Source organism: Sciurus carolinensis, chromosome 8, assembly GCF_902686445.1.
Source record: "Sciurus carolinensis chromosome 8, mSciCar1.2, whole genome shotgun sequence".
In the NCBI taxonomy this organism is placed as follows: Eukaryota; Metazoa; Chordata; class Mammalia; order Rodentia; family Sciuridae; genus Sciurus; species Sciurus carolinensis.
In genome coordinates this window covers 86,355,590-86,370,129 of record NC_062220.1, presented here as the reverse complement: position 1 = coordinate 86,370,129, position 14,540 = coordinate 86,355,590, and the positions used below count along the sequence as shown (strand labels likewise).

General features: G+C 52.1%; 1 protein-coding gene across 1 annotated transcript; it reads left to right on the top strand.

Moving 5' to 3' along the window:
* The first annotated feature begins 6,350 nt into the window (after positions 1-6,350).
* On the top strand, positions 6,351-9,478 carry Hoxa10 (homeobox A10). The gene is made up of 2 exons (XM_047561214.1): positions 6,351-7,332; positions 8,511-9,478. Exons 1-2 carry the CDS (start codon positions 6,351-6,353, stop codon positions 8,783-8,785), a joined length of 1,257 nt encoding a protein of 418 aa, XP_047417170.1. The 3' UTR covers positions 8,786-9,478.
* The last annotated feature ends 5,062 nt before the right edge of the window (positions 9,479-14,540 follow it).

The following is a 14,540-nucleotide window of genomic DNA, read 5'->3' as shown; positions in this document are numbered from 1 at the left end:
TTCCTCTTTGTTTGCTGCCTTTGAACTTCTGCCTTAAATTTGGACATCACCCATAACCTTGAGGGGCAGGGCCGAAAGGACAGAGCCTTTTGTTGCCCATCCCACCCTCTCTCCAGCCACCCAGGCAGGGCCAAAGCAGCAAAGAAGGTCGCTTTTGAAGAGAGGCCCCAGACCCTGCTCTGTTTATTTGTTTGTTTGTCTAACTGGCGCGATAGGGGAAACCAAGCTGAAAGGGAAGCGGAACAGACCCCTAGATGAATGTCTAGGTTGATAGACACACAGAGAGGAACAAGGGCCCTCCTGGGGGGCTGGGAGGGGGCTGGCAGGGAAGCCCTGGTTTAGGGAAAGACTTCCTTTGGGATGGTTAAAGATTAACCAAAGTCTCTCAAGTTGCTAGAGAGAGTCTAGCCAGGAGAACTGCTCGCGGGCGGGCGGCAGGCGGGCGCGGGTTTGATTTCTGAGCCCTATAAAAGCCCATCCTCCGATGGCTGTGACAATGTGGTCGTAAACCCGTCCTGGGCCGGCCAATTTGCATATTTGGAATGCGCCGCTATAAACTCGGCTGGGGTTTTGCAGCAATTTCTTAGATGTAAAAATGAGATCTCAATAGCAGCGGGCTGGGCACATTCTCTCCCTCTGTCCTCTCTTCCTCTCTGCCCGGAGCTGGCTTCCCTCTCCCGGCTGGAGGCTGGAGGTTGGAGCTCCGTCTGGGACTAGTTGCGCAGCCGCCACGAGATGGCGCACTTCCGATCAATGTCAAAGCCGCCGGGGAGCCGGGAACCCCAGCGTGATTCTTGGCCTTTGTTTGCTTCTGATTCTAAGAGCAGCACGGTACATTATTTCACTTGTGCCGCTCCCCTTCGTATCAAAAGGGGGGGGGGGTCACGCATAAGAAGTAGTTGGTGTAATCTAGAGCAACGTGCCTTCGCTAGGCCTCGCTGGCGTCGCCGCGTGGAGAAGCCCCTTGGCAGTGATTTCGGAAATGTGTCAAGGTAAGAGGACACGAGTTTAGCACTTTCACTGTTGTATGTGTGGGAGTGAGGAGGTGGCCGTTGTCTAAGCAGGGGCCGGGAACATAACTGGGTTTGTGGGGTGACGCAGTAGACGTTCGTCCCATCCCCCTTCTCCCATCGCTCTAAGGTTGGAAAGCAAAAGGAGGCCTAAGTGGGAAAAGTTGTTGATTTTAGCTCCATGCGCCAGAATTTCATCCAAGGCGATCTTTTGATTTGGTGGAAATATTCAGAGTAGAATGAGCCGAGGGTGGGAGGCCTCCAGGCTAAAGGGTCCCAACCCTGCTAAGATAGGGAACTGTGAGGCAGGGGAGAAGTAGGAGGACTGCGGGAAACAGAAAGTTTCCACTCAAAACAATAGGGTGGTCGGTCTTCGTCGGCAGCCCGCTGGAGCAGGCTTATTCCCTGGGGCAGACTGCCGGAGGTTGTTGGTTTCCTACTAGGTGAAGTCTGAGGTCTGCCTAGCAGACTAGGGAAAACCTTTGTTCCCAAAAAAGACCAATTCGGTGAAGTCGCATTTGATTCTAGAGACTGCTGGAGAAGTCTTTGTATTGCTTATCTGGAATGTGCTGTTATAAACCTGGCTGGGATTTTGCAGCAATTTCTTAGATGCGAACGTGAGATCTTTTTTAGATTTCGCAAATATGCAAAAACGCATTGGTAAATACCTATCCACTTTTAAAGCGGGCCAGAGGATAAAGTCTAAACAAGCGGTCACTCCTTCAGGGCTGTCATAATTTGAATTTTAAATTATCAAAATGCTTAGGTTTTGGAGTAAAAATTAAAATTTCCTTTTCTTCCTGTATTTAAATTATTTTAATACTTTAACAGTTTCTTGAAATAGTTTCTTTTCCCAAAATATGCAGTGTGTGGAATTCTACAGAGTCCCAGAAAAAGTAGATGCTGCCTCTCCGCGTGCATGTAAATTTTGATTATCAGAATAACTAGCCTTTGTTGAGAATGGGCTCCCAAACTATGTCAGAAAACGGCAGCAATGAAAAGAAATGAGCACCCACACCGTGAGCGGCTCTCTGCAGTAGAAGCTATTCCTACAATCTCAGAGGGACCTTTCCTTTCAAGGCAAGGGGTCATTTATCGTGGGCGAAACTAAGAATATTGCAATTTAAGGAGTGTGCGAAAAGGTCCCAACACTCTCCCCATGATGGGGGGGAAGGGCTAGCTCAGTCGTTGTACTTGGAAAAAAAAATTTAGAGCTTGTTTAAGAATAGATTGCACCTGATCAGTTCAAAGAAGACACATTAAATATCCCTGAAACTGTTGACATTCTTAAAAAAAAAAAATCAGAAAAAGAACGTCATTGCTTTTGGAAATTATTTAGTTCTGCATAAATTCGTGAATTAGAGAAAGCACTGAATTTTTGTTAATGCTGAATATGAGAAAAAAGCATTAATTTTTTTTTTCCTCTACGGAGCATCAGCCCAACCTCACAGCCTGCTGGATAATTCGGAACCCAGAAAGTATTGAGAATGTCTGCCAGATATAAATTGTTTACTGGCTATCTCAAGCCTAGGACCTCATTATTTTCCTGTTTAAAAAAAAAACAAAACAAAACTTGTTTTTTGTAATTTATTTCTCCTTGTTTGGAAGGGCCTACTCAGGAAGAGGAATCTGCTTCTAGTGAACTGCAAAGTAATCCTCCGCCAAAGGGCTTGCATGTTCCACGGGCCTGGTGTTTATCTCGGCTCCATGGAGGGGACCAAGTGTTATCACCAGGTAGAAAATGGGCAGTGTTTACTCCTGAATAAAGCTTAGACTCTGGCGGCAGCGACAGCGGCGGCAAGAGAGGCGGCGGAACCGCTGCACAAACCTGGTTGAGGCAAGCAGGCAACCCAGGGTTTTAGGTCAAAGGCATCCTGAGCAAGAGAAAGAAATTCAGGAAAGAAGGGTGAAAGGTAACGAAGGCAAACGGGCAAGAGGGAGAGAGAGTGGACAGAAGCCGACCATGCGGTAGTTGAATCGCTTTTCTTACTCTCTCCGGGAATGGGAGACCTCCAGAAACCAAAGCGATCCATAAACGAAGGGAATATTTTATTGAGGAGACTAACACCTCGTTGTTACAATCTAGAAAGACCCAAGAGCTTTGGGCTTGGTCAGGGATCCTGGGGGCTCCAGACCAACTTAGATAGCTGAGGAGGCACTAAGTGGCATTTAACTTGAGTTTCTGCTGCGTTGATTTTTAAACCAGCCGCAGCAGGCCAGTCTGCGCAGGGAGCGCGGCACGGACTCTTCTTCCTTCCCCGCGCAGCATGTCCGAATGGGATGGGAGAGAGGTCCTAGGCCATAGAGGGTCTCCCATACAGACCTACACACTTTTTTTCTCTCTTTAAGCAAGAATGCTCAAACTCAACACTCGGTTTCGGGGGCGGGGGGAGTCACGCTGGAGAAACGCATACCAACCACCACAAAGATCGATGAAGACCCAAGTGCCAACCCTACGGGCTATGATGCTGGTGGCAGGTCTTCCAGCTCCTTCACTCTTTAGCAGGGGTGGCCTTTTGTAGCAGACACAGTACACTAAGCTAACTTTTGTAACCTTAGTTGGCACGTGCAGGCTCCTGGATCCCATCCAGCACAGAAACCCATTTGGCGGTCCTACAGGGCCCTGGCCAAAACTAGCCTAAGTCTGCCTGAGGCAGGGCATCAGCGTGTCTTACCAGCCAAATTGGCAGGGTCCCTTGAGTCCCAGGAGAGTCCTGGATGCTCTGGAGAGCTCCAGGAGAAGACTTTGAGGGGTTTGTGAATTTCTTAAAAATGAGGGTTGAATTGTAGGAAGCACAGATAGGCATTTTCACAGTGTAAGTCAGAACTTACCTTTTATTTTCCAGAGGGGTCCCTGACATCCTTAAAGTTTAAGAAAGACAGGTTTTCATCAATGTCTTTCATTTTATTTTTGTAGCTTTCTACCATCTCAAACATTCTCCAACAGCAACTTCCCTTCCTAAATTTGCACCTGGAAAATTGCTTTCTGCATTAGATCTGGACAGACAGGGCTCTAGGCCCTGATCCTGGCATGCTGGCCTGCTGGGGCTCCTTCTCCTGGAGGAACCCTCCTCCCTCTTGCCATCTACACTTCCCACATAACCTTTCCAGAGAGGCAAGGGCAGTGCTGAGGAGCAAAGTATCTTTTTCAGGAAGTCCCCAGTTTTGTGGCATTCCCAGGTGGCACTGCTAAACACAATTCCAGCCAGTTTCACCCTCTGTTGAGCAGAGTAGGGACCAGGCAGATTCTAGAAGCCCGACATGAACGACCCTAGGCAGCAGTGCTCTAAGCTTTTCAGTGCTCAGATTTGCTGGCCCCTTAGGCCTAGGAGGATAAGAATTTGTCTTTGCCTTGGGTGCAGAGTTACCGCACGATGTGTCAGCACAGACCCGAGTCTTGATTCTGATTCCACTAAGTGGCCGCTACAGCTTGAGAACTCTGTCAGGATGGAGAAAACTGGCTCTCTCAGGCTCTCCTCTCTCCCTCTCTTTTTTTCTCTCTGTCCTTCTCTCCTTCTGTCCCTCTTTCTTTCTCTCTCCACTATCCCCTTAGTTTGTATTCTGATACCTAGTCTGCGCAGAGCCAGTCATCACAGGGATAGAGGTGGAAGTGGCTGGAACACTGTATAACTATAGCAGTGGTAAGGCCTCTTGGGCACTGATCAGAGAGCAGCCACAATAGCAGCTGCTGGATCCTTAGAAACCAGAGTCTGGGCTGTACCTAGCTAGCTCTACCGTGCACTCTCAGGATGCCTTCCTCCTCAGTTGAGTTCATCCTGGAAGAAAGCAGAACAAGACCACCCAAATGTGAGAGTCTTTCCCTGCCACTGGCAGAGGTCTGATCACTCTACTTCCTGGGCTCTGAAGTCAGTAATTGAAGCTGACTGGGCAGCCAGCCTGGGTCATTCCGGAGACCTGTACCCCGCAGGTCAGGGGCAAGGCAGAGATCTCCCCAGGCTTCACTGGATCCAGCAGGAAAAGGTCACATTTCCTGAACCTGGTATGGAGGCCCATTCTTGGGGGCTAGAGTCCCAGGCTGGCCAATTGGCTAAGAAAGCACCCCTGAGTAGGATCCAGTCAGCATCTGTTGAGCAAAGGGCCTGGCTTGGAACTCTCCTACAAAAGGGTTGAAGCCCAGCTTGGACTCTGAGGTAATAGATTTCTTCACCCTGGGCCTTGTTAAAATGTGAACACCTTAGGAGGAAGAACTGCCTAGCCATAGGTTTGGAAGGAATGGGGAAAGAGAAGTGGGGAGAAGCAGAGGAGTAGTAATATCAGTTTTTGTTATAGCTTTCAGGAACATAGGAATGCCAGGGCTAAAAGGAGAGGGAACAGTGGTACAGGTTTGTGTTGGGCACATTCCTCCAAGTTTTCCCTTCCAGATCTCCCCATCCTACTAGAACAAATACCCTAGGGTCAATCTTTCAATTCCCCTAAAGGACCTGAGTATGGGATCTGCTCAGGGTGATGGGGGCAGGGGTGCCTGGACCTGGCTCTGGTCTCCTGTCTGGTGGGGATAGCCTTTTGACCAAGGCTGCCGGTCACTTCCCATGCTCACTTAAGCCAAACCACCAAGGTTCCCCAACAGGAGATGGAGAAAAGGCAAGCCAGGTGAGCATTTAAGAGGGGTAAATCCTGACTGTATCAATCCACGGGGTAGGAGAGTGTTGGAGGCTAAAGGACCAGGAATCAGTCATTGCATTTTGGGGAATTTTCAGTGTGAGACGTCAGAAGTATAGCAATAGCCAGCTTCCAATTCACTCCGGACACTGCGAGAATCCCAACCACTTTAGGACCAGGTTTGCTGCTTTTAGGAGCCAGATTCCAGAGATGGGGCCATCTCCAGGTCCACAGATGAATAGGAAGAACGTGAGACCCCGACATGGTTCCCTTATGTACTCATGGGGTTCCTGGGCCTAGTGGCCACTTCTGCAACAGGGTTGGGGAACACTCAAGGCGAGCGGGGGTGCGCACCGTAAACACCCCACTTGTTAACTGCGCAGGGCCCAAGAACGCTTCCAACAGACCCTCGCTTAGGGCTCACATCAGAATAGGGGCGGGGCGAGCCTAAGGCCTGGCCCCCCCACCAGTCACTTTAGGGCAACCCCCACAACTCACGGCCTTCAGGCCAAGGTGTCAGGCGTGCGTCTCCTGGCCCATCAATACAGATTACATATTTATATCAATCGCGGGCTCTGAGGGCGCCCTCGGAGAGCGGCCCTGCGCCTACGAAATCAAACTGGGAGTGGTCGCGCGGAAACTCTGGCTCGGGATTGGCTACGGACGCCCGCCGCGGTGCGGGGGGATTGCTAATCGTATTCAGCATGTTTTGCACAAGAAATGTCAGCCAGAAAGGGCTATCTGCTCCCTTCGCCAAATTATCCCACAACAATGTCATGCTCGGAGAGCCCCGCCGCGAACTCTTTTTTGGTGGACTCGCTCATCAGCTCGGGCAGAGGCGAAGCGGGAGGTGGTGGCGGTGGCGCTGGGGGCGGCGGCGGCAGTGGTTACTACGCCCACGGCGGGGTCTACCTGCCGCCCGCTACCGACCTGCCCTACGGGTTGCAGAGCTGCGGGCTCTTCCCCGCACTGGGCGGCAAGCGCAATGAGCCGGCTTCGCCTGGCGGTGGTGGCGGTAGTGGGGGCCTGGGCCCCGGAGCGCACGGTTATGCGCCGGCGCCCATAGACCTGTGGCTAGACGCACCCCGGTCCTGCCGTATGGAGCCGCCTGAGGGGCCGCCGTCGCAGCAGCAGCAGCCGCCTCAGCAACAGCAGCCGCCCCCGCCACAACCACCCCAGGCCCCACCACAGGCCACCTCGTGCTCTTTCGCCCAGAACATCAAAGAAGAGAGTTCCTACTGCCTCTACGACTCGGCGGACAAATGCCCCAAAAGCTCGGCGGCCGCCACCGATCTGGCCCCCTTCCCGCGGGGCCCGCCACCCGACGGCTGCGCCCTGGGAGCCTCCAGCGGAGTGCCAGTGCCCGGCTACTTCCGCCTCTCTCAGGCCTACGGCACGGCCAAGGGCTTCGGCAGCGGCGGCAGCGGCAGCGGCGGCGTGCAGCAGCTCGGCGGCAGCCCATTCCCCGCGCAGCCCCCGGGGCGCGGCTTCGACCCGCCACCGGCACTCGCCTCTGGCTCTGCGGATGCCGCCCGGAAGGAGCGAGCCCTAGATTCTCCGCCGCCCCCAACGCTGGTTTGCGGCGGCGGCGGTGGGGGCTCGCAGGGCGACGAGGAGGCGCACGCGTCATCCTCGGCGGCGGAGGAGCTCTCCCCGGCCCCTTCCGAGAGCAGCAAAGCCTCGCCAGAGAAGGACTCCCTGGGTAAGCAGGGCGCGCCAGAGGGCTGCAGTCAGGAGGGCAGACAGGCAGACCCAAGAAAAGGAAGGAGCAGAGAACCAGGAGTCCGCGCAGCAGCCGGCCAGCCTTGGCCCAAGCTGCAAGCAGGCTGACCTTATGAACTCGCTTTTTAATATTTGGGCGTGGGGACGCAGTAAAAATTCATGTCCGGCTTAGCGCCCCACACCAAGACGTTCTCAGCGCTGGCCCCGGCTCACCCTGACTAGAGGCGACGACACTAGCGAGCAGCCCCCCTCCTATTCATGATCTTCCCTGTGGCCCGCAGCACCCCAACCCCTGGTCCCGGCCCAGCCTGCACGGCGCGGCCCACGCGGGGGGGAGGGGGAGGGAGGGAAAGTGGCTCGCCCGCAGATAGTGCGGATGTTTGTAAGGCATCCAAAATAAGCAGCCGCCAGCGCCAATAAATAAGCCCATTAACCGGCGAAGTTCGAGTTTACGATCCCCCATGCCTTTTTCAAAGTTGCTGGAGGGGCGGGAATCCTTGTTGCAAGAGAAGAAAAAGCAAATCCGGCCTGGACGCGGGGGCCCTGAGCAGAAATGTAGAGAGGGGTTATTTCGTTTCCCCTGAAACTCGGAATCGCCCAGCTGCATACCCCTGGCCCTTGCAGAGATGCAAGGAGGGCCCTTGACCCCAAAATCAGTTTTTCGTTCCTTCCCTACTGGCCCAACTATGCCATTCTCCTCTTCATCAGGCCTTCAGCAAGCAGGGGGCTGTGGTAAAACATCCGAGCTGCCGGCCCCCCATTAAAGTGAGCACTCCTTTTCCCCAACCTGGGGGCCGCAGGAAATGCTTGTCTGCCACGGACAAGATGTAAAGAATGGCGTTAAGTTCAAGATGTGCAGCCTGCCCTCCTAGGTCTTTCATTCTACAAGCACCCTGGCAGCTTTGTACTGAAACAGGTGTTTGGGCGGAAAAGTGGAAGAAAATGTAAATTGGGAGGGTGAGTATAGATTGGAGGCCCATTCAATTTGCTGTGCCTTTTGGAGGAACTGCTTGTTCTCCGCAAGCCAAACAGGGGCATAACCCTTCTCTCTGTGACTTGGGGCATCCCTCTTATGGGAAAGACGTCTGGAATTCACCCCAGCGCGCTGCTCGCGTGGCCTCGACTTAACCTTCCCCTCTGTATTCTCTTAAATGCCAGGCAATTCCAAAGGCGAAAACGCAGCCAACTGGCTCACTGCAAAGAGCGGCCGGAAGAAGCGCTGCCCGTACACCAAGCACCAGACGCTGGAGCTGGAGAAGGAGTTTCTCTTCAACATGTACCTTACTCGAGAGCGGCGCCTAGAGATCAGCCGCAGCGTCCACCTCACGGACAGACAAGTGAAAATCTGGTTTCAGAACCGCAGGATGAAACTGAAGAAAATGAACCGAGAAAATCGGATCCGGGAGCTCACAGCCAACTTTAATTTTTCCTGATGAAGCTCCAGGCGACGCCGTTTTGTTCGCTTCCAGAGCGCCCGTCCCCTCCCTCTGTCTTCAGCCTCCTCCCCAGAACTCGCACCTGTGCCGGAGCCCCATTCTTCCCTCCCACACACGCCATCTCCAGGGCCGTTACATCTGTGCAGGGCTGGTTTGTTCTGACTTTTTGTTTCTTTGTTTGCTTGGTGCTGGTTTACTTGTTTTCTGGGGGAAAAAGCCATATCGCGCTAAATTCTATCGAGATAGATATTGTCCTAAGTGTCAAGTCCTGACTGGGCTTGGTTTGCTGTCTAGGGGTCTCAATGCTTGAAATAGCCCCTATCCTCCTTCCAGCTGGTTTCCTGCCCACCTCGGACAAACCTAGCCAGAAGACCGAGGTCCCATTGTCGGCGCTGAGGTGTCTGGCCTGAGGTCAATGGTGCAAGGAGCCGCCACTGGCTACCCTGCCTGGAGTGCTGGGCTGTGTTTAATCAGGGGATACAGGCCCCTGAGTTTCTCTTTTCTTCTTCCTTTCTTCCTTGGCCAAGAGAAGGGCATACAGGCATAGACATGCAGGTTGGCAATAGGGCTTGGCTTTGGCTGATTGAAAAAGCAGAAAGAGAATGATTAATTTTTCCTTCCTCTGTAAGATATCCCAACTTTAAAAGAAAAAAAAAAAAAAAAAAAAAAAGAATGACCAAGAGAAGGAAACTTCTCTTCCAGATTGTGTAAGGTCTTGCATTGCCTGACTAAAATGTTTCATTTACCTCTGAATTTCCATTTTCTTCTGGCTGTTGATAAATAATGTAGTTTTGTTTATACATGTGGAATTGGTGGATTTTTTTTGTCATTAAAATCGTTACCACTGGTAACGCTCGAAAAGCACACCACAATTCTCCCTATCTTGTGGAGGTTTTATTATTATTATTATTATTATTATTATTATTTTACATTTTTTTACATTTATTTGTGTGTGGCTTTCTGAAATTCATGGAAGCCTAGGAGGGCTGAGGCAAGCAGAATAAACTAGAGAAGGGAGACATTGTTTGGATTTCCTTTATACTGTGAAGTTACATGCATAAAAGGGTCAAACCTGTAGGTGCAGAAAAAGAAAAATTATAAATACAAATCTGTATAAATGTCTATTATTATGAAAAATTGCCAATCATGTTTTAAGCAAATGCATTCTATCATTATTATAAATGTTAGTTCTAGCTCTATTTACTTCTAATCTTAAATCAGAATAAATTAATATTGTATTGCTGCTGTGCGTGGAAAAAAGACGATGTTTATGTTCTTATAGAATAAAAGCTGTGGAATGAAGCTTTTAATTTTACCTCTTTTTTTAACTTCTTATCTTCACCTTCCACTTTATTCCATCCACCACTTTTACAACAGGAGTACTAGCCTGAGCCCCCTGCAATTACTTTAGGCATCTATTTAAATATTACCTAGACGGTCGTAATTTGTCTGGGCCCTATAGCCCTGGTGCCGTAAGGTTTGTCGGCTTTTGTTCAGTTTTATGACTTGCTAGTATATCTGGATTGTGGCTGTCTTGGACCAGTGGTTTCAGTTGAGAGGGGAGCTGCATAGGCAGAGGAAGCTAAACAGGATTTCTTTAGGGAGCCCCAGAGAGGCTCTCAGAGGCCAGCTATTTTGTGGGTGTCCCATCCCAGATGACCCTCTGCCTAAATCCGGGGAGCAGGCCCGGTCCGCAGCGCATCTTAGTGATGGGGCCGCGGTTAGATGGACCCAGGCCTGGCCGCCCCCTCCCCCAGCACGGCCTCCCCCACCTGGCGGCCCTCGACAGGGCCACGCGTTTCCTGCTCGCCGGAGGTGGGGGGGGCGACGTTCGGGGGGAGGGGGCGCGGGAGCGCGCGTCTCGGCGGGCGGGCAGCTAGGAGGGAGAGAGGGGGAGAGCGAGCGGCCGAGGGGAGCGAGCGTGGAGGCCTCCGCCAGAGAACCCGGCTCTGTGCTGTCCCTGGCGCTTTGAGTCGCCCAAGGCTGCCGCCGCTCAGCGGCGGTTCTCGAAGCTGCAAGATTTGGGAAACCAGCACGCACACTGCTCTTCCCGGGCTCTCTTCTCGCCTTCTCCCCTCCTTCCTTTTTCCTCTCAGCTTTGCTTTCCCTCGCTGCCTCCCGCTGTCTCTCCCTCCCTCGGGCTTACCTTACTGGGGACCCGTGGCTTCTCCCTCCATGACGGGTTTGTGGCAGTCCGAGGCTCGGTGGCAGCGGTGGGCGCAGGTTGCCAAGGGGCTGGTCCAGGCATGATCTCAGGGTCCTCTCCTTGGCGGCGGCGGTGGCGGCGGCAGCGGTGGCGGCGGCGGCGGCGGCGGGCGAGGCAGCCCCGCGCGGGCAGCACCAGAACTGGTCGGTGATTTAGGTAGTTTCCTGTTGTTGGGATCCACCTTTCTCTCGACAGCACGACACTGCCTTCATTACTTCAGTTGAAATCGTCTCCAGGTACCTGTACGCGCGGAGGCCGGGCCGTGCGGGGCATCAAGGCCCCGGTAGTGCCAGGCCTGCGGTGGCAACCTCGGTTTTCCCTGTGCAGGAGCCTCTTTTCTTTCTTAGCGCTGTGCCAGCCAGCAGGCCTCACCACTCCCCTATCAACACCTGGCCCAGAGCAGGTACCATCAGGTTAGTTGCTCCTTCGCGGATGCCGGGGGCGTGGTAAGAATTCTGGGCCCCGGGCCATTCAAGGTCAGGGGCGCTAGCTTCCATCCTGAGCCTCTTTTACTGCAGGCCCGCACCAGTCCGGGGACCCCGCCATTCCCTTGCAAGGCTGGAACACACACACTCCAATCCGGGATGTGAGCTCCGGAAAGATCCCTTTGCCAGTGGAGATCCAGGCCGAGATAGGAGGGATAAGGGCGAACAAGGGCTGGGATCCTGGCCTTGTCACTTAACCCTTCCCTCTGAAAATGCACCCTCTGCTCCCAGGAGCCCTCTGTCTCCTTTTTTCCTTCTTCCTCTTTTATCCTTTTATTTTCTTTGCTCCTTCTTTCTTGTTTTCCTCCCCTTTTCTTTCATCTTCTGTTTCTCTGATTCTCAATCTCGCTGCCTACTCTCATTTTCAAATCCTTTTGGAGAAGAAAAGGACTGGCTTGAGAGAAACCTAAAAGTCTTATTTTTCTCTGCGCGCTTAGGTGAAGGTCGGAGTCTGAAGTGAAAGGGTTTGCGTGGGGCCGCTGTCGAGGACGTGGGTTTGGCCTGGTGTGCCTCTGTGCAGACAAGGCCTCGGTTACGATCACGACCGGCTGGCGGCGGCCTTGCGTTCCTTCTCCGCGGGTCGCTAACTGGCTGTCTGGGAGACCAGATTAGGGGGCACCCGCGGCGTCTTTGTGTGCCCACACTCAGGGCAGGGAGGTGTTCGCCAACCTTACCCGGAACACGGGCTGAAGCCCAGCCAGGCATGGTGGATCCAGACCACTCAGAGAGCTCCATCTGGAAGTTCCTTGCCGGCTCTACCAGGCCTGCAGGTCCCAAACTCACTCACTCAGGTTTCACTGTGGTGAGGGAGCCTCCCTAGGGCAAAGCTTGACTGTTTGCTTGCCAGTGGCAGGCATCAGGGTCAGACTATGTTCGATCCGGCCACTTTGTACAGCTGGGTGCTGGAGAAGAGGACTCTTCCCAGCGCCAGTATGTTCAAATAGGTGAAAGGAATCCCAAATTCTAGAGTCATTGGGATACAAACTTAAGTCCTTGTCCTAAGCTATAGTTATGGATGAAAATCAGCCTTGACCATTCTCAGTATTCAAAACTGAAAATAATCCATCCCCTTTTCTCCAGTACACTCATAGCCTTCAGACTCAATGCCCACAGAGCTGTACTTCCTTTCCCAGCTCAGCTGAGGCCCAGGGATTGTTTTCATTGCTCGGTCAGCCAACCTGTTATCTGAAAGGCCGGCACACCCGGTTCCCTTCAACTTCTCTGCTATCTTCTGGACCAGAGTATTGGATTTATTTCAGAGGTTTATTTCAAGGTTTTTGGAAAATTCTCAGTTGTGAAGGGGCGGTTTGTAATTACACCCATTTATTATTTCTTTATGGACATGCAATCCCTTTAATAAAAGCAGATGCAAAAGTCTGAATATTCTGTTTCCAAACCTCTGGGCTCAAGAGAGCCAGTATTTGGTTTTGTGAAAAATTTCCCCCTTTTAGGCACTAGTAACAGCTGCTTAACACTCAACGCCTGATGATTATTTAGTAATTCGCCTATTGGGGGATAAGGCTATTTAAAGCAAAAACCTTTTATTTATTAAAAAAATACTAATATCTGTGTCTTCTCTGGGTACAAAAAATGGAAAGGACAACCAGGCATGCTCTTCCATTTACAAACAATTATAAGTAGGAGTGAAGTTTTCCTCCAGAATTAATTTTTTTAAATGGAAAATCTCAGAATCCCCGCGGACTGTGGGACCTTTAGGACACCTTGGGCTGCGATGGGGGTTGGGATGACGCGGAGGAATTTACAGGGAAAGGAAAATATTAGGGGGGAGGGGGTTGAAGCGGCTGGGACAGGCCACGTCGGAGTTCATTGTGTAGGCCACCTTCCTCTTCCCAGCGCGCAGGCAGAGGAAGAGGCACACTGTCGGTATCTGCGCGGCTTTGCAGCCTCCCTCCCCGTAGAATCTTACATTTGAGGGTCTCGCCCGCTAAGGATAGGGATATGTTCATGATGTGGGTTCTTTTTTTTTTTATTTATTTATTTATTTATTTTTTTTGCGGGGAGGGGTTACTCGAACTTTTGGTGAAAAGGCAGGCAAAAAGAAATAAATGCCTGAGGTCGCCAGCCTTACTGCCAGCGAAGTGGACTAATGAGAAACACACTTGCAAGCATAGTGTTCACACGTGAATTTAATTACCCCATTTCTAGGAGTCGCTACTTTCTGTTTGGATTGGGGTGGGTTTTTCTTTTTCCTTTTCTTCCAATTAACAAAAGAGATTGCGGCCTTTTCATTTGCCTTTACCCCCAAAGAGTGAGAAACAATCTCCTTAATCTCATCAGGTCAAAGGATGGGATTAAAGTCAATGCCCGGTGCCCGATGCTCCGTTTTTTAATTTCTAGTCCTGGACTTGAGCTGCGGCCGCCTTGCTTTCGGCCTTGTAAGTCTGTAAAGTTCCTCGGTTCCGTGGGTAACCAAGGCAGGGCATGGGATGGTGGCCAGAAGGGAGGGAAGAAAGGGACCCTGAAGGGCATTCATACTGGGCTCAGGACCCTTTACTCCAGTGCGGGCTTCCAGTCACTGGAGCGGTGGAATCTCTTAAGCGGGACTGCCTTTTAGCTAGCCGAACTCGCCCTCAATTGATGCTGTTGGCGGTTTTTAACCAGCTTTCAGACCCAGCTTTAGGGCCTTAGTGAATAAAGCATAGGGCCAGGTCGCTAGCCGCCTCTGCTCAGGGATGGCGAATCCCAGAGTGTGCCGCAGGGTCCCGGGTTAGGGGCCTATCCCTGTATAACCAGGCTCACAAACGCTTCACCTTGTGGCAGTTGGCCGCTCCTTACTGCCAGCTCCTAGATGGAACAAGGACGAACTTGGGGGGCTGTCCGGGTGTTAGGCTCTCTCTCCTTTACCGCAGGCTGGGGTGTGGGTGGCAGACCAGACGGTCCCCCGCTAGACAGACAGTCCCTGCTGGACGCGCTCTGGCAGGGGCCAGTGACTACTCTACTTGTGACCCATACTGCGTTGGATTTGACTTTTCACGACGGGCCAGGGGAAAACTCCCGAGGACCGCAGGGATTATTTACAGGGAGCTCGCCAACCAAACAC